Raw genomic sequence first — 19,539 nt, 5'->3', positions numbered from 1 at the left:
CATTAAAAAAAACAACCATCATTTAATGGCAGTGCATGACGATGACCAGAAACAGGACAAAACATCTTCCACGAAGATTAAATGTGATTTTTCCCTGGCAAATGAAACAATGCAGGGCCTCATCAAGGGGCATCTCCTGCTTAATCCAAAATATTGGCACCTGACAGGGTCTGCAGGACTGGGAGCCGTGCTCCGAGCTCCCATTATCGGCTCCTGCTGCTGAGAATGTCAAGCACGTGGGAGTCACTCCGGGAGATGTTTCCAAAAGCTCACTGGGATCGTAAGATAGTCGTGATGACACTTAAAAACAATCCCCTACTACAAATCCAAGCACAGTTTCCCTAGGAAAGCCAGGGAAAACAGCTGGCACTGGAAAACTCCTCGACCCAGCGGAGGGGAGAACGGGGACTCCATTTTACAGGCAAAGCGTTTGTTCTCCCAAAATCCCACGTTGACTTTTGGGGTTTTTAAACTGTTACAACAAAGAAAAGGCCTCTAGAATTTGTTTCATCAGCATTTAGGGCTCTAATGCCACTTCAGAACTCGGCAACTGGGAAGCATCATCCTGCCAGACTACTCAGAATACCAAAATCCCTGTTCCGAGTCTGGGGAATGAGATGGGGAAAGAGTTGAAATCATCCCAAAGCAGAGTGATACAAATGCTTTTCTTTCCTTATTTTAAGCCGGGCTGGGATGTCAGGCTCCAACAGGCGCTCTGCTCCAAGCAGCCCCAACCAAATCCATATTTCCCAGTTTCATCTCCATGACCGTGGCAGTTCCATGATTAAACAGGTGCACTTGGCTTTCAGGTCTGCTGGAGGAGCCCCAGCTCCCAAATCCTCCCCAATCCAACAGACGAGGCAACAAAGGGAGAGTGAACTTCCAGCTCCAGCCAATTTTTTGGGAAAAAAACCATCGAGCCACTAGCAAAGACATCGAATCCCGCTCTAAAAGCAGCAAGATGATACTCTTGGAAGTTGTCATTTAGGCAAAAAGGATTATTTATTTTTCCTCCAGCTGGTTTGGTTTGGGCAGAGATTTGTGGATTTCAAGTTCTCCTAATGACAGGCACCACCTCCTGAGCCACGTTTACCTGGATTTGATTTATAAGCCACCACCTGTGCCAGCATTTCTGGGAAAAAGGGGGGCTCTCCCAGTTCTGGGAAGGGGCTGCTGCCACGTCTTTGTGCATTTTAAAACATCACCACACGATTCCCCTCATCCCTGGAGACCTCATTAAAACAGAGCCCCAGAAGTGGAGCAGAAAGAAATGTAGCATGACATTTGAAAATTTACATTAAAAGTTTCCAGAAATATCCATCCTTTAAAACAAAGCAAAAATAAAACAAAACCCCAAGAGAACAACAAAGCCCCACCAAACCCTACCAAAACAAGACATTCCAGTGCACACGCTCTTCCCTGGGGACAGGCCAAAGAGAACAAAGCCACGTGACCCCGCGATTGCTCAACGCCACTCTTGGAAGGTGTTCAAGTGGGATGATAAGTGCGGTGTAAGCCTATAACGACCAGAAAAAGGAATTTATCCCAAATGTAAACTCTGTCCTACCCTTTGCCTCGACGGAGCAAACACGGGGGGGAGTTTTGAGATTACAAAATGCTCCGCAGGTAAACTAAGGAGCTTTGTACTTTTATTCTCCTTGACTCAGGACGAGCCTAAAATTAGCAGGGAGTGCAACGCTCCGTGAATTACGCTCCCGATGCACCTCCCAAACCCCCGGCTCTGCAAACTGGGCAGCACAGGGAGATTCAAACAAAGCTGGCCACTATTTATAATTCCTTTCAGGCACAAAACAGGGTGACACTTCCCTTTTCCAGCTCTGACGCTTAAAAATAGAGCTCGGGGACTACAACCCAGCCAGCAGCATTTATCCACAAAAGGAGGAAAATAAATCAGCACTAAATAAACTCCCGGCCAAGGGGAAGCTGCGAGCGGAGCGGCCACGGAACAATAAACCCCGGCTTGGAACGGGAAACTGCCCCGTGGTTTGTGGGGGGATGGGGGTGCCGGGGTGGGTCCCCCCAAGGGTGTAAACACCCTGGCTGGGGCACCCCATCAGCTGCAGCCTCGCTCTGCCCCGGGCCCGGTTTCCGGGTAGTAACAGAGCAGCCAATCCGCGGAGTTGTGAAAGCTCGAGGCCTTTTCCCTGCAAACACGGCTCCGAGGCCAGCACTCGCCCCAAAACTGCGGGGAACCACAAAGGGGAGCCCCCATTCTGCCGTCCCCGGGGTGGGAGCTACCTGGAGAGGCCTGGCCTAGAGTTTGGGTGCTTCCCGGTGGGATAACCCTGTGCTTCCAGGCCGCTGGCGAGCGGGTCTGGAGGTGTTTTGAGGAGCACAGAGCCTTCCTGAAAAACCTCTACTCTGAGGGGTCACCAGGTTACCCAGGAAACTTTGGCTGGAGCCCCCCAAAAGGGGAAGGAGGGATTATGGCTCTCTTTTCCCAGCCTCAGCACTACAAACCCCATCCGGAGGGAGACAATGAGTGACGGGGAGTTTGAGCACATCCTCGTCCAGGAGATTATTAAACATCAGTTCCACACATTCACGCAGAGCTCTGCCCTCCCTGCAGCCCCACGGAGAGCAGCCACCTCTCCCCTTCCCTCCTCACAAAGAGGCATCCACAAAAGGACACGGACGTGTTAGGATTGAAAATAGGAATCATAAAAAGACCTCGCTCGGCTCCTAAACCTGCCAGAGCAGGAGAAGGCAGGAGTGTTATTCACTCTGCTCGGTGCCCCCTCCCTACTGGGAAAGGTAGCCCTTGGCAGGCCATAAATCCATACTATTATTCTCTGTTGGGGACGTGGAAAGGGGATGAAAAGGGAAACTGTAATGAAAATGGCAGCAAAATGGGGGAAAAAACCCCAAACAAAAACCCTACACAGCAACAAAACCCTCAAAGCCCCGGGAGGAGCTGCCTTCAAGCACATTCCTTCAGACGAATCCCTTCTCCTCTGGCCACCACCAAGACCCTCCTCGCTGCCATGTCTCAAAGGAGACCCTGATTTCAGATCAGCTTCCAGAGGGGGAGATTCCCCAGGGAAGCGTCTCGGGAGCCGGGGCCTAGTGAGCTGCTCACCCCGGGCAAGTCAGGCAGACAAACAAAAAAGGCTGGGGAGGGAGGGAGGGAGGGACGGAGCGAGGGAGGGAGGAGTGGTGAGGAGTCATCTGACACATCCAACTTCCTAAGTTTGTTGTCCGCAGGAGACCGACTGCTCTAACCCTCACCCCTTGGAAAACAGGGACGGCTGCGCCGACAACAACGGCTTCGCTTTTGGAAAAGCCTTCGGGGTTCCTTTTGTCAGGGGTCAGAAAGAGCAGAGCAGAAACTCCCCAGCACCGAGAGGAATCCCAGATATTCGGGGCTTTCTACCTACCCAGCTCCTAGAAACACACAGCAAAGCCACTTCACAGGGAAAACCTGCTCTTTGTCCTCCAAAATGCTGCGATCGCTGGAGATGTCGGCGAGGAACCGAACAAAAAAGGGGAAAAAAAGGAGAAGAGAGGGGGAGGGGAAAGGGAAACAGAGCAGCAGCCGATCAGGTTGGGCCTCGGCCCCTCTCTGGCCCAGAGCTCTTTCCAGGGTATCCCTAAGAAAGGTTTTCCCCCCCTCACTAAACAGCTGGAATTCCCGACCCTCCTCCCGGTGCGATTAAGCATCGATCGCAATTGGCGGAGTCTGACATGTGTGTAACTTTAAACCCCTGGATAAAAATAGCTCCGATTCGAGCACCATCAGGACTCATTTCCTATTTGCTTAAAAACAGGGCGAAAAATACACCAAGAGCAGCTTTGTGGGGAGAAAGGCGCAGGGCGAACGTCAAACACAAGTTTCCTTCGATAAGCCACAAACAGGAGCGCTGCTGCTGCTCCTCCCTACACCCCCCCCTTCCAAAAAAACACCACCAAATCCAGATAAGTTTGTTTATCTCTCTCTGGGAACTAAATCAGACCCGTTTCTCGACCCCTCGACACCACCACGGCAGAGCCACCAGCCCCGAGTCCTGCTGAGGTCGGGCACGTTCAGGCGACAGATCCAAAAAACATTTCATCCACTCTTGTCATTCCTACCCTTTCCCGGCTCACACCGCCACCTTGTAAACAAAAACTATTAATAAAACAATCCTAGAACCGAATTCCCAATGGTATATTTCAACGCCACCCACTCTCCAGACAGAGAGAAAAAGGGATTCACCGCCCCGTAAAGGGCCAGGAATAAAAACAAGGAGGAAAAATATAAACAGATCTATCAAGGAAGAAGGGGAAAAATAAAAAGTAATAAAGCCTAACTAAACCTGGAAGGTTACATAAACCTCTTGGGAGACGGGCTCAGGCCCTGATGCCCTTCACCCACCCCTGGGTCTGCTGAACCAGACCCCGAGGGACCCCTCCCGCCGTCCTCCCCAAAAAATTAAATCCCTCAGCCGGCAACAGAAGCTTCGTGAACCGCGGGGTGAAATGGGGGAATAAATAATAATAATAAACCCCACAAAAGCCTTTCTTTGGGCTGTAGCTGCTGGAACTGCTCTCCCCTTCCTCACCCTCCCCAGGGCAGGCAAGAGGGGGTGCGGGGCACCCAGATTGGGGGAGCATCACCAAGGGGGGCTCTGCAGGGACACCCCCAGGGCTGTCTGTCAAGCCACAGAGGGGGATAAACCCCCCAAAATACAGCAGAAGCGGGGTTAGGCCTCCCCTGGTGGGGGTGGGGGGGCAGATCCAACCCCCAGCTCCGGGGAGAGGCCGAGGGGGTGCGAATGGGGGGTTTGGGGGGCGACCCCGGCGGGGGTCCCCGGTGCCCCCCGCCCTCCCGCCCCTCCGCAGGCCCGGCCGTGGGGGGGAGGGGGAAGGAGGGGATCCTCGTCCCCCGTGGGCCCGGGGGGGGGCACGGCAAGGATACAGCTTGACCACGTCGGTGTCCATCCGCCTCTTGCCCGGGCTGGGGGACGACATGGTGGCCGCGGCCGCCCCCGGGGCTCCGGGCGGGCTGTCAGCGCCGCCGCCGCGGGCCGGGGCCGCCCGGCACCGAGGGGAGCGGGGGAGCGCCGGGCTGCGAGGCGCTGGGACCCGCCGCTGTCGCTGTCGCCGCTCCTGTCGCCGCTGTCGCCGACAGGGCCCCCCCGCGCCGCTCGCGCTCCCTCAGCCGCTCCGGCCGCCTCTGCCCCAGCCTCTCTCTGGACCCCTGACGTCACCTGCGGTGACGTCACCGCCCCGCGGCACTCCCATTGGCCGCACCCGCAACGCACCGCCGGCCCCGAGGCACGCCGGGAGTTGTAGTTCTGAGGGGGGTAGGTGGAGCGGGGAGTGATGGAGGGGCCGGGGGTTCGAGGCCCCGCTGGGGCCGCAGATCTCCAGTTCCTCCCTGTCCAATGTTTCCCGTAATTCCCCACGGCTCCCCGTATTCCTTGGGTCTCCCCCATTCCCAATAGATTCTGACACTCCCCTTATTCCCCCTTCCCACTTTGTCTGTTCCCACCATGCCCAAAGAACCACCTCATAAAAAATGAGGTGCACCCATGTCAGGGCCAATGGTTTCCCGTTATTCCCTGCGCTACCCCTGTCCCCCATGGATTTTGATGCCCCGCACTTGCTGCCCCATCTCCACTTTGCCTGACCTCCCCAGGGTCAGGGAATCACCCCACAGACTACGGAGTGCACCCATGGCAATCCCGTTCAATCCAAGCGGGAATGTGGCGGCTGGCCAGGCCCTACAGCAGGAGTCACCATTCCGGATTTCCGGTGTGACACCGGCAAAGCATTTCCCGGTGCCTCAGTTTACCCACCCGGATGATGACAGCACTAATGGGTGTCTCCCAAGCTGATGGGATTCCGGTGTGGAACCTCCACACCCCGCATTCCTGACCCCAGCATCACCCCATAAATTTGCCCCGGTGCTTCCTCCCCCCATGGGGAGGAGACACAGCCAAAGAATCCCAAAAAGTTCCTCCATTTAATGCCCCAACAAGCCCTGAGTCTGGCAGGGGCAGGAGGTGACACCACCAGAGGGGACTCAAATCCACTCCCCACATTCCAAGGGGGAATTTGGGAGGGGGACAGGGTTATATTTGAGCAGAGCAGCTGGAAAATTTGGGATAGAGGGTCCTGTATTTCCCAGGCCACAATATTCCCTGACTGGCTCCAAGCAACTGGGAGAACTGGACAGGGAGAATAAGGATTTTACCATAATTTCCTGGAATGCTGGTATTCCATCTGTGAAACACCAATTTTGCAACAGGGATTATTCCAGGCTTTTAGGGACTACAACAGCAACCCGTTCCTTTTTGGAATGCCTTAAGGCCAGCACCCAGACCTCGGGATGCGAGTGCAGAGGGAATTTTGGGGACCCTCTGAGCCCTCCTGGGTCTGGAAATTGGGATGCAGGGGTTGTGGCTGGCCTTTCCCACCCTGGAATGGGGGTATCATCCTCCCTGGAATGGGTGCATCCCATGATTTGCAGGGTGGTTCCCTGATCATGGAGCAAAACGGAGATGGGGGGAGCAAGGAGGGCATCGGAATCCATGGAGAGTGAATGTAGGGAATAGGGGGAGCCATGGGGAGCTGCTGGAAATCACTGGGAATGGGGAAGCTGTCGGGAGCCAGAGTTGAGGGGAGATGTAAGGAATGGGGAAACCATGGGGAGCTGTGGGGAACAGAGGGATCTGTAGGTCCAGGCAGCTGGAAAAGGGGCTCTTCCTTGCCCATCCCAGGCACTTCCCAGCCCATCCTCACCCCTCTGGATCAGGGGTATCCCCATCTTCACCCCGACTCCCAGCCCAGCAGGGCCATGGGGGTGAAGCAGCCCCTCGTTAAGGCCCTTTTAATTAGAATCCCCTTAGGAAGAGAAGGGAATTCACCCAAATTCAGGTCCTGCTGCTTCCCATGGGATTCCTGCCCAAGAGGGATACACCTATCCCAGAACAGTGGATCCCAGGAGAAGCCCCCAGGTGGGCTGGTGCACCCCCAAGTTTTTGGGGCTCAGGGAGAGCTCGGATCAGCCCTGACCAAGGCAGCCCCTGCACTTCCAGGCACAGCATGGCCAGAAAATTCCTCCAAGGGAATGAGGCAGGATGAAACCTCGAAGCCGGGGCTGGGGAAACCGAGGCAGGAGCTCCTTTCCTCAAAAAAAAAAAAAAAAAAAAAAAAAAGACATATCCCTGTGCCTCCACCCATATCCACAGACCTGGAGTGAGGAGATCCAACTGTGCAGGGTTGTCTGTGGAATCTCAGCCCTTCCCAAAGCCCCTTCCCCAACATCCTCAAGGACGGAAATGACAGCACTGTCTCCTCTCTTGGCTTCTTCTCTCCCTTCCATGGAGACCGCTCCCTTCCCAGCAGCCCAAGCCATGGAAACTCTTCCCAGCTTTTGGCTGCGTCCTAGCCTCCAACCTGGGGGATTTATTCCCCCAAACTGGCCACCAGCAGTGGCCAGGGATTGAGGCAATGGAAAAACACCCACAACAGGCAAACAAGACAAGAAGATGTGGAGTGGGAAACAGGGAGGCAGCCAGACGTTAATCCCACAAGAACAAGAACCCCAAGGGATACAGGAGCTACACCAGCTCCCGAGCTCCTCCTGCCTTGGGAAAAAGCACCACACCAGCAGGAAGGAAAAAGCAAAACAATAAAAATGAAATGTTTATTCCCACCTGGCGTCACTTCCGTGCGCTGCCGGCGGCGGGACACGGCCGGACACCACGGACACCTCAGAGGTGACGGTGTCCCCTCGTCACCCCACGCGCCCCTGGCACATCCCAGCTCCAGCCCTCAGAGCTGAGGGACACAGCAGCAGTTTGTGAAGGCAGGGGCTTCAGGAAGGCAGTCAGGGAAGGGGATCCCAGCGTGGCCAGGGCTCTGTTTGGCGTGGAGCTTCCTCGGATCCCCTTCCCAGGGCACGGAGCTGCTGCAGGAACAACAGAGAGGTTGGATCTCTCCTGATGCCCTGTGCTGGTTTCCAGAGGCAGTGGCCTGCTCAGGAGGAATTCATGCTCTCCCACTGCCGGAAAATGCGGAACACCTTGCAGGACTTCTCCGAGAGACTCTGGAAGAGACAAAGAACAAAGCAACATCCAGAGGTCAAAGCACTGGAACAGGACCTGCAACTGCCAGTGGCAAAGGGCACGAGGAGAAACTGCAGCAAAAAACCATCCAAAATATCCCAGCTGGCTGCCAGGACAGCAGTTTGTTCCTGATCTTCATGATCCCAATTTGCCAGCTGGAGGGGAAAACAAGGAGACTACAAGCAAGAAGGGACTCTCAAGAAGCAGGAAGGGACTCCAACAAGCAGGAAAGGACCCCAAAAAGCAGGAAGGGACTCCAACCATCCCCTGCTCCAGCTGGGTCTGGTGCCTCTGACTTGTGACTGGTCCCACTGGACTGTCTGGAGCTTTCCTGGCACAAGGCAGAGCCAGAATCACGGAATCATGGAATGGGTTGGGTTGGAAGGGACCTTAAAGATCACCCAGTTCCAACCCCCTGCCGTGGGCAGGAACACCTTCCACTACAAGGGACCTGTTGGGGACACAAATCACACGAAATCCAGGACAAATCCTGAAGCAGGAATGCTCCACTGCTCCTCTGAGCTCCAAGCAAAGCAGGAAGGAGCTGGCAGGAGGAATCCAAGTGGATAATGAGATCCAGGGAGGCAGCAGCTGCTCCACAGCCACTTGGGGAGGGAGTTGTGGCCTCAGCTCTGTTCCCCTGGCTCGGCAAACCTGGCAATCCAAGAACCTGGAGCCAGGAATCAGGATGGCTGCAGAGAGGAGCTCTGGGGACATGGAATGAAACTGGATCTTGGGCAGTGCCGAGGCGCTTGGGAATGGCTGTTATTTATAGCAGCCCCCGAGCATCCCAGCCTGGCATGGGATGGAGCCTGGCTGTGGGAATGCCGGAGGGGAAGCTCAGCCTCTGCAGTTTGGTCCTTGTCACCTGGCTGGGATTGTGTCTAGCCCAAACAAAGCCCATCCAGCCCAAAATTTTGCTGCCTGGGCAAGCAGCATTCTGGTTTGGGATGCTCACCACTGGCTCTGCCTCAGGCACTGTGTCACATTTTCGGATGCCAAGGAGCTTCTTCAGCACCACTTCCCAGCCTGGCTCAGCCTTCCCAGGCTCCTTCTCCATCTGGGATGCAGCATCTTCCAGGGATTCCTCTCCCTCCCCGGTGTTGACCCAGGGACACCAATCGCGGTGCTGAGAGCTGGGGTGAAAGAAGCTCCTCAGGGAAGCGTCCTGGGAAGTGAGGAGGTGACAGAGAAGGGACACAACGATGGGATGGTTTAAACAGACTCCAAGAAAACCTCTCCGTGCCCAAACCCCAGCCCTGAGCCAGCTAGGGGGACACCACCAAATCCCCGGCTCAGGAGCACCCTGCCTGCATCCCTGTGCCCCCATCACTCACCGAGCTGCTGGAAGAGCAGAGCCGTGCCCGCTTGGCCCTGCGCACAGGGCTGGATGGCACTTCCACGTTGTCCCCCTGTCCCATGCTCCGGGTCACAGGGCGGCTCCTCAGAGTGGGGCTGGTCCCATCCAACTCGCCCCGGTCGATGGAGTTGGGAGAATCCCAAACCCGTGGGCGGGACACAGCTGGGGATGGGCTCTTCTCGTGCTGCTGGGGGGAAAAACATGGAATTAATGGAGCTCCTCTGGTCACCAAGGGGGCCCTGTCCGGCTCCAATCCTCCTCAGCCATCCCACAGGAGCTCTTCCCACCACAAGGATGTGTCCATTGGATGTGGATGAGGGCAGCCCGGGATTCGGAGCACCTGGAGTTGGCCAGGTGTCCCTGCACCGCCCAGCGATGCCAGGATGTACCTGCTCAGATCCCGGATCCTGGCTCCGTGTGAGCATCCTGCGTGGGGATGTGGGAACGGGCGGGAAGCGCTCGGGAGCAGCCGGGGTGGTGCTGCTGGAGCCGCAGGAATCTGGCTCTGGAGCTGCAGATTCCAGCTGGTGGAAGCCCCACAGCCCCACCTTCCTCATGCAGCGCGAGCAGGTGATCACAGAGAGGTTCACGGAGCCGGAGGCAGCACTGTGGGGACAGAGCCAAGTCATGGAATCCTCATGGAATCCTCATGGAATCCTGGGATGGGTCGGCAGGGACATAAAGATCCTCTCATTCCAACCCCTCATGCGCAGGGACACCTCCCACTATCCCAGGCTGCTCCAAGCCACATCCAACATGGCTTTGGACAGACTTCCAGGGATGGGGAAAGTCAGGAGAGGTCATCAGGGATAAGCCTGGGCTTGGAAAAGTCAGAGAAAGAAGTCCATTAAAGCCAATCCATGATGTTGATTTAAACTGGCTCAATTGCATTTTGCCTTGCCAGGAAGCAGGAACAGAGGGGAAAAAAGAGGGAAAATAGGAAAATGGTGAAAAAAGGGAAGCAGAAATGTAGTGGAAAAGTGTGCAAATAGTTAAATAAGGGAAGCAGGATCAGAGTGAAAAAGAGGGGAAAATGGGGAAATAAAATAAGGCAGGCAGAAGCATGGTGAAAAAGAGGGAAAACAGGAAAACAGTGAAATGAGGGAAGTGGGAGCATCATGGAAAAGAGGGAAAACACAAAAATAGTGAAATAGGGGATACTGAACATTGCCCAGGAGGAACATTCCACGTTCCTCAAGCCTCCAACAGCTTTCATGGCAAGCCCAGAGTGTGAGGGACATTCCAGGCCCATCCCTGCAGCCCTGCCCACCTGCAGGTCCAGCCACACAGCGCCAGGATACAGGCGGGAACGTGCACCTGCAGGATTTCCGTGGAAAACTTCCCGGGAGGCTTCTCTCCCTCTGTTCCTTTGTGCTCCAGCTCCTCCCCGATGAGCTGGAGGAGCCGAGTGATCCTTTCCTCTGTCAGGGACTGCGAGCACAGGGATAAAATGCACTGGTTTTACTCCCAAATCGTGTCCCACATGGAGAAAAATCCCTTTGCCACTCCCTGGAATTGCATCATCTGGCACGCTCAGCTCTGGTTAACAGGGAAAAGTCACTCAGAGCAATGGTTTCCTCCTTCCCTCTGGCTCCCCATTCCATGAAATCTGCCCAGGCACCATCTGCTCCCCCAAGCAGTGGAGCAGGTCCCATTTCTGCCGTGGTTTTGGGAGTCTCCGGTGGTTTCCGAGCTCAGCCAGCCCTAAAACACCCCTGTGGCTGTGCTGAATGGATGAAGATTCCCTGGATCCCACATGGCTCCTGGCTGCCCAGAGCCATCTGTTCCCTGCCAAGAGAGTATCCAATGAGCCAGACTTGGCTGGAGCAGGGCAGGGCCAGGACAGGTTCCAACAGGGAGGCAATTCCACACTTGTTCCCGGCTGTTCCTGCTTTTCCCTCCTGCCTAAGGAGCCTCCTCGGGCTCCTTCACCTTCCCAGGGCTCTGCCCACACCTCTGGTCCAGGGCAGCCTCTGGCATCCCACATTCCCGTCTCCAGTCGTGTGGCATCCCAGCTAAAGGAGCAATCTGTGGGCTGCCACTCCTCATGGAGTGCTTGGAGCTCCCAAAGGAGTCTGTGAGATCCCAAATCACTTCTCCCAGGCACCACAGAGAATCCTGGACACTGGGAAAGGTCCAGAGTGGGAAGCAGACACTACAGCCCACTTCCCAGCTGATGAGCCATTCCAAACTCCTTTTTTACATGTTTCCATGGTGGAACCATCACATGGGGAATGTCCAAGGGAAAAAAACAAGGTGGGAGCAGATCCCTCACACACAGAAGCTGAAATTCCTGATTTTGGGTGCGCCTGGGATCATCACTGGAGCCTGGAATGCTCCAGATTTTGGGAGCAGGAGGGAACTCACCATGTTTTTCAGGTCTTCTGGTCTGAGGGAGGGCAGCTGCAGCTCCAGCTGACACAAGCTCTGGAAGCGATCCAGGAAGTCCTGGAGAAGGACTCTGGGCTCATCCACCAGCAGCCTGGCAAAGCGATCTGGTGAGAGGAAAAGCTGTGCTCAGCCTTCCCAAGCCCTCCTTATCCCACAGGGAAAGGGGGGACACGAGCCCAGCCAGGGTGTCCACACAAACGTAGTGACAGGATACGAGGGAATACCTTAAGCAGAAGGAGGGAAAGTTTAGATGGGATCTTGGGAAGGAATTCCTGGCTGGGAGGGTGGGGAGGGGCTGGGCTGGAATTCCCAGAGCAGCTGTGGCTGCCCCTGGATCCCTGGAAGTGTCCAAGGCCAGGTTGGACATTGGGGCTGGAGCAGCCTGGCGCAGTGGGAGGTGTCCCTGCCTATGGCAGGGGTGGCACTGGAGGGGCTCTGAGGTCCCTTCCAATCCCAACAATTCCATAATTTTTTTTTTAGCTTTTAAAGGAAAAGTTCAGCACAGCCTCTTCCCTTCACAGCATTCCCAAGCAGCACAGCTTCAAAGTTAGGATCTACCCCTCTCTGAGCATTCCATGACATCCAACCTCCCCCGTCCCCTCCCAGTTACAACCCAAAAACCGCTTTAACTGTTCCAGAGGCATCCAAAGGCTAGGAAGAGCTGGATACAGCCCTGGGGCTTTTATTTGCTGAGGCTGCTCAGGGACATTAATTTCCTGTTGTGTTTCATCATTCCCACAGGGAAAAGGAGAGTGTGATGACAGGAATAACAACAGAAAGGAGGGGGAAAAAATGGGAATAATGCTGGATCCTGCAGGAATCCGAAGCACCAACCTGGGCAGGGGCTGTCTGGCCAGAAGCAGAACTTCTCGTGGGCAGTGCACAGGGCCTTCCTGAGCTCCTCACAGCGCTCCTTGTCTGCAGGGAAAAACTCAGGAATACTTCCCTGCGGAGCCACCTCCTCAGGGAATGGCTGGGAAAACCAACCCAGGAGAGGAAGCCACCAGGATGTGAAAGCTTCCCTCAGACGCTGAAGGCTGCAGAGCCTGAAGCTTCACCTCAGACTTCCCTCCCTTCCTCTTCCCACCACGAGGAATTCCAGGCTCCCTCAGGCAGCCCCGGAACAGCAAATGTCACCTCAGCAGTTCCATGTGCCCACAGCCAAAATCCCTCCCGTTCCCAGGCACAGGAGCAGGGGAGCCTGTGGAAAACCAGCCCAAGCCAACCACGGGCACAGAACCCACTGGATCCTGCCAGTTTTTCCTCCTGGGATGCTGCCAATCCCTGGCTAAGCTGATCCCTCCACCCTGGCTATAGGAGCCAAATCCCAGCCATGTCTGGAAATCAAACTTCCCCCAAAAAAACGGATCTGACATTTAATTTCACTTATTCACACTTTCACAACCAAATCATTTCTCTTCCAATTTGATTTTCGATGCCTTCTTCCCAATCTTTGATTATTTTAGGTTTTCCTAACCCAGCGTGATTCCCAACGGATAATGAGGCCAAGGTTTATTTAACAGAGATAATCTGAACAAACAGGGAATGTTGATATTGAGTGACCCAAAAGGAAAGGCTCAGTATTCCCACGAGCCACGCTGCACCTGGCAGGCAGCAGGAATGTGCTCCCTGTTCACCTCCAGGGAGCAGGAGCAAGGAATTGCAGCCAGGAAAATTGAGGAGTGGGGATGACACTTCCTGGTGGGATAATAAGGAGTTTATTAATTAAATCTCAACGATGTAATTTCTGTCTGAGTGGCCTCGGTGAGCGCCATCCTGGAAAAATTCACTGGAGGATCAGGGCAGAAGATGCAGGAATTGGGAAAGAAAATTTTTAAAAGGATGTTCAGATCCTTAAATGCATCCAGAGGGCAACAAGGCCAGAGAAACAGCTGGAAAACCTGGAAGAGGCTGAAGGTCCTGGAGTTGTTTGAAGAAAAGGAGGATGAGGGGTGAATTCTGCACCTTCCTGAGGAGGGAAGTGCTGAGCTCTTCTCCCTGGGATCCTGTGGTAGGACTGGCACAGCATTCCAGCATGGGAATGGCTCAAAGCTGCACCAGGGGTGGCTCAGGCTCGACATTAGGAATTATTTCTTTACCAAAAGGATGATCCAACTCTGGAATATTCCAAGAGATGATGGATGCCCCAAGCCTGGAAGTGTGTCAGATGGTTTTGGATAATTCCCTGGATCTGATGTAAGGTTTGGTCAGTCCCGAAGTGCTCAGGCACTTGGAATAAATGATCCTCATGGATCTGGAATGTTCTGGGCCAGGTTGGATGGGGCTTGGAGCAGCCTGGGAGAGTGGGAGGTGTCCCTGCCCATGGCAGGGGATGAAGTGGGATGATCTTTAAGGTCCTTTCCAAACCAAACCATCCTGGGACTCCATTCCATGATTCCACGAGAAGAGAAGGCTCAGGTGGAACCTCACTGGGGTTTCCCAGTCCTTAAAGGATGGATACAAAGAGGGGGGAGGGTCTCCCTTCCATGGAGAAGACAAGGAGCAGTGGGGACAGGGTGCAGTGGGAAAGGTTTCATCCCAGTAGAAAAAAGACATTTTTTCCAGTGAGAATTCCATCATTCCCTGGGACCATCATTCCCTGAGATCACCATTCCCTGGGACCAGAATTCCTTGGAACCATTGTTCCCTGAAACCATCATTCCTTAGGACCACCATGCCCTGAGACCAGAATTCCTTGGAACCATCACTCCTTGGGGCCATCATTCCCTGGGACAATCATTCCCTGAAACCATCATTCCTTGGAACCATTTTTCCCTGGGACCATCTTTCCCTGGGGCCATCATTCCTTGGAACCATTTTTCCCTGAAACCATCATTCCTTAGGACCATCGTTCCTTGGGGCCATCATGCCCTGAGATCATCATGCCCTGGGACCATCACTCCTTGGGACCATTTTTCCCTGGGACAATCATTCCCTGAAACCATCATTCCTTGGAACCATTATTCCCTGAGAGAATCATTTCCTGGAACCATAATTCCTTGGAATCATTTTTCCCTGGGACCATCATTCCTTAGGACCACCATTCCTTGGAACCATCACTCCTTGGGGCCATCATTCCCCAGGACAATCATTCCCTAAAACCATAATTCCCTGGAACCATCATTCCCTGGGGCCATCATTCCTTGGAACCATTTTTCCCTGAAACCATCATTCCTTAGGACCATCGTTCCTTGGAACCATCACTCCTTGGGACCATCATTCCCCAGAACAATCATTCCCTAAAACCATAATTCCCTGGAACCATCATTCCCTGGGGCCATCATTCCTTGGAACCATTTTTCCCTGAAACCATCATTCCTTAGGACCACCGTTCCTTGGGGCCATCATGCCCTGAGATCATCATGCCCTGGGACCATCACTCCTTGGAACCATCATTCCCTGGGACCACCATTCCTTGGAACCATCATTCCTTGGAACCATTATTCCCTGGGACAATCATTCCCTAAAACCATAATTCCCTGGAACCATCATTCCCTGGGACCATCATTCCTTGGAACCATTTTTCCCTGAAACCATCATTCCTTAGGACCACCATTCCTTGGAACCATCACTCCTTGGGACCATTATTCCCTGAGAGAATCATTTCCTGGAACCATAATTCCTTGGAACCATTTTTCCCTGAAACCATCATTCCTTAGGACCACCGTTCCTTGGAACCATCACTCCTTGGGGCCATCATTCCCCAGGACAATCATTCCCTGGGGCCATCATTCCTTGGGACCATTATTCCCTGGGAGAATCATTTCCTTGGAACCATAATTCCTTGGAACCATTTTTCCCTGGGACCATCATTCCTTAGGACCACCATTCCTTGGAACCATCACTCCTTGGAACCATTATTCCCTGGGACAATCATTCCCTAAAACCATAATTCCCTGGAACCATCATTCCCTGGGGCCATCATTCCTTGGAACCATTTTTCCCTGAAACCATCATTCCTTAGGACCATCGTTCCTTGGGGCCATCATGCCCTGAGATCATCATGCCCTGGGACCACCATTCCTTGGAACCATCACTCCTTGGAACCATCACTCCTTGGGGCCATCATTCCCTGGGACAATCATTCCTTGAAGTCATAATTCCTTGGAACCATTTTTCCCTGGGACCATCATTCCCTAAGAGTATCATTCCCTGATGTAGGAGTGCCGAGAATATTTCTTTGCCTGTTTCTAAGGGTTTTTACCCCCCTGGACAACACTGGTTTAGCTTTAAACCTTGGAAAAAATTACCAACAGTCAGACAAGAACTAGAAAATGCAGTGGTGTGAATTAGGTGACAGACTACTGTGTGAGATTGTCACAGGGTGAAAAATTGAGAGGTTTTGGGCTTCTCTTTGTAGTAAATAGATAAGAGTAAAAAATACCAAAATGGAGGATTGTTGTTGTTCTCTAAACCTTCTTCTCCTTCTTCTACTACTCCATATTCTGCAGTAAAAGTAGTTTGGATTGATTGGATAGAAAATTCCGCAGTTCCTGCCCGTGTTATTGAATAATTGGTAAGAAAATGAAAATAATGTACGTTTTTAGTAACTATTGTTTAAAATGTCTTTAAAAGGCTGTGTAAATCTTGATAACGGCTCTCTCTCGCTCTCACTCCTACTTTTCCTCCTTCCATGCTGTACCTGGGTTGCGCTGGTGGCTCAGTTCCTCTGAAAAGATTTAATAAACAACTCTCTGGAAGCATTGGAACTACAGAAGACGTCTCACTTTATCCTTTAAACTCCTTGCAAGAACTTTCAGCAAATTCTCTCCCATCAAGAGAGACTCGATTTATGGCACGGTAAAGTGTCACCTGGGACCATCACTCCTTGGGGCCATCATTCCCTGGAACCACCATTCCCTGGAACCACCATTCCTTGGAACCACCATTCCCTGGAACCACCATTCCTTGGAACCACCATTCCTTGGAACCACCATTCCCTGGAACCACCATTCCTTGGAACCACCATTCCCTGGAACCACCATTCCCTGGAACCACCATTCCTTGGAACCACCATTCCCTGGAACCACCATTCCCTGGAACCACCATTCCTTGGAACCACCATTCCCTGGAACCACCATTCCCTGGAACCACCATTCCTTGGAACCACCATTCCCTGGAACCACCATTCCTTGGAACCACCATTCCTTGGAACCACCATTCCCTGGAACCACCATTCCCTGGAACCACCATTCCTTGGAACCACCATTCCTTGGAACCACCATTCCCTGGAACCACCATTCCTCTGACAAGGGGCTAGAACATGATGACCTTTAAGATCCCTTCCAACCCAAACTCTCTACAATTCCACAACCTCTTCCAGCTGGAATTCTCCCATCCTAACCCACCCCTGACAACAGCAACAGGATTTGTTATCCCATTCCCCCCAACTAAACACCACGTATTCACCTTGAGCTGTTTGCCCAGACACCCCAAACACCCAACCCCAGCCGGGACACACCCCTGCATCCCGAAATCCCGGAATCCCGGAATCCTGGCCCATCCCTACGCACAGTTGCTGAGGTCGAAGGCGAGCTGCAGGCTCATGCACAGGTAGGCCTGGCAGCTGGAGCACCTCAGCATGTCACACTCCACGTTGACCCAGCCAAACCTGGCGCACACCAGCGGGGACAGCGCGTGGGGTTTGCCCGCCCACTTCAGCGGGTGAGCCTGTCAAGGAGGAAATCCCACAAAATTCCCCTGGTTCTGGCTGGGGAGAAGCTGCCAAGAAAGGGAGAGCTCGGAGCAGGCTGCAGCTTCCTCAGGAAGGGAAGCAGAGGGACAGGCAGGGATCTGCTCCCTGGGAGCAGGGCAGGGAAACGGGGAATGGCTGGAGCTGTGCCAGGGAGGATTTTAGGAAAAGGCTGGATTTTAAGAAAAGGCTGGATTTTGGGAAAAAGTTCTTCCCCCAGAGGGTGGTGGAGCATTGGAAAAGGCTCCCCAGGGAATGGTCACACTCCAGGAGTGTCTGGACAACTCTCAGGGACAGGGTGGGATTTTGGGGTGTCTGTGCAAGAACGGGAGTTGGATCAATGATGCCTCTGGATCCCTTCCCCCACAACTCCCAGGTGGAATCTACAGCATCCCAAAGGATATGGTGAATGTTTCCACTCTGCTGAAATAGGCTTCCCTGCTGGCTGACTCCAAGGAAAGAGCCTCCATTTGGGAAGGTCCATTAGCCGGCTCCGAGCAGTCGGATGTGTCTTTCCTAAAAGGAAAAGCCAGCAAGGAAAACTCCTGGAATGATTCCATTGATAAAAGAAAGCACAGAGCACTTCCTAACCCTCCATCCCTCAGGCTTATCCTGACAAGGACCTTCTCCAGAGCTCCTCATTCCCACTTTTTAATTAATTCCTAACAAAACAATGAATAAATGCAACGCCAGGTGTGCCTTGAACGTGTCCCCAGCGGCTGACAGCTGTGCCAGTTGGGATTTAATGGGACAAGGAGGGAACAGGGATTTGTTCTCCAAGTCCAGCAAGGGCAGATTGAGGACTGAAGTCTGGGATGCTCCCAAGACCAGAATCCGTGGCTGGAATGTTGATCCCGAGGCTGGAATGCCGACGCCATGGCTGCTCTTTGGCCTCTTCCCAACACCCTTCCATGAGCCAAAATCCAGGGATGGTTGGGACAAGGGTGCCCCTGAGATGCCCCCAGAGCTCAGCGCCCTGTGCCTGCAGTGCCTCCCAGTCTCCTCAGCGCTCACCAGTAACCCCTGGGACTCCCAGTGCCCCCCCAGGGTGTGACCACTGTGACCACTACGTGGCCGGTTCAGGCCACGGGGACTCCACAGGTCACTTACCTGGGCTGTCCTCCCAGTGCCTCCAGTACCCTCCCAGTGCCCGCTGCTGCCTCCCAGTGTCCCGGCAGCTGTTTGCACTACTGCTTCCTTGTACTTCCAGTATTCCCAGTGCTCCTGGGAGTCTCTCCAATATTCCCAGCACCCCACAGTCTCTCCAGTATTCCCACTGCCTCCTCGTCCCACCAGTAGGCCCTCCCAGTGTCCCTTAATCCCACCAGTACCCCCTCCCAGCACCCCCCAGTTCCCAGCACTCCCCGTGCTTCCCAGCCCACCCCATCACCCTCTTTTCCCGCTATCCCTCCCCAATAATAATTCCCAGCACATCCCAGTCCCCTCCAGCCACGCTCCCGCCGACTCCAACTCCCTCCCACAGGACTCCAAGTAACGCCGAGGAGTTTCCAATTCCCTGAAGAGACCCCAGCCCTCCGCCCCTCTCTCGGCGCCACACCGCTGGGCCTCACCCCGACCCCAGCCCCGGATCCAGCGAGTCCCTCCCGCCGCTGCCCCTCACCCGCCGGGCCCGGGTCCCTCGGTGGCGATGCCGCCGTCGATGAGGTCGCGGATCTGCCGGGGGGTGACGGGGGGCGGCCGCGCTCGATTCCCCTCCCCCGCCACCACTGCCGCTCCCTCGGCGCTGGGCGCCGCCATTTTGGTCCCTCCGAACCGTCACCGTCCGGGAAACGCGGCTCTGCACGAACGTTCCGCTCGCGCACGAACGTTCCGGTCGTGCTGTGGGGTCGCTCATGACCCCACGCAACATCCACACGGCCCCCGAAACCTCTCGGGGAGCTCGGGGAGCGCCGAAGCCCCCGAGAATGTCCCTGAGAATGCCTCCGTGAGTGTCCCCACGAGTGTCCCCGTGAGTGTCCCCGCGAATGTCCCCGCGCCTCCGCTCTCGGCGCTCTATTGCT

At 54.3% G+C, this 19,539-nt stretch overlaps 2 protein-coding genes across 3 annotated transcripts in view; both read right to left on the bottom strand.

The window, feature by feature from the left end:
- Nucleotides 1-5,184, bottom strand: part of UBE2H (ubiquitin conjugating enzyme E2 H) — a 48,817-nt gene extending 43,633 nt beyond the window's left edge. The window contains exon 1 of the mRNA XM_048301094.1: nt 4,919-5,184. Within this exon, the coding sequence (XP_048157051.1) occupies nt 4,919-4,971 (53 nt within the window). The 5' untranslated portion in view covers nt 4,972-5,184. The remainder of the gene's footprint in view (nt 1-4,918) is intronic.
- A 2,456-nt stretch (nt 5,185-7,640) lies between these two features.
- ZC3HC1 (zinc finger C3HC-type containing 1) lies at nt 7,641-19,513 on the bottom strand. Of its 2 annotated transcripts, none has more exons than XM_048301091.1 (10): nt 19,140-19,513; nt 17,923-18,034; nt 17,340-17,490; nt 12,661-12,744; nt 11,803-11,930; nt 10,706-10,866; nt 9,825-10,041; nt 9,413-9,622; nt 9,034-9,243; nt 7,641-8,056 (listed from the first exon to the last, which is right to left on the bottom strand). In XM_048301091.1, exons 1-10 carry the CDS (start codon nt 19,274-19,276, stop codon nt 7,988-7,990), a joined length of 1,479 nt encoding a protein of 492 aa, XP_048157048.1. In that variant the 5' UTR covers nt 19,277-19,513; the 3' UTR covers nt 7,641-7,987. The 2 variants fall into 2 exon arrangements, with proteins under 2 accessions (XP_048157048.1, XP_048157049.1); XM_048301092.1 differs by having other exon boundaries at nt 9,413-9,619; nt 19,140-19,512.
- Between the last annotated feature and the right edge of the window lie 26 nt (nt 19,514-19,539).

Source organism: Corvus hawaiiensis, chromosome 4, assembly GCF_020740725.1.
Source record: "Corvus hawaiiensis isolate bCorHaw1 chromosome 4, bCorHaw1.pri.cur, whole genome shotgun sequence".
Classification (NCBI taxonomy): domain Eukaryota; kingdom Metazoa; phylum Chordata; class Aves; order Passeriformes; family Corvidae; genus Corvus; species Corvus hawaiiensis.
This window is presented reverse-complemented; position numbering and strand designations above follow the sequence as displayed.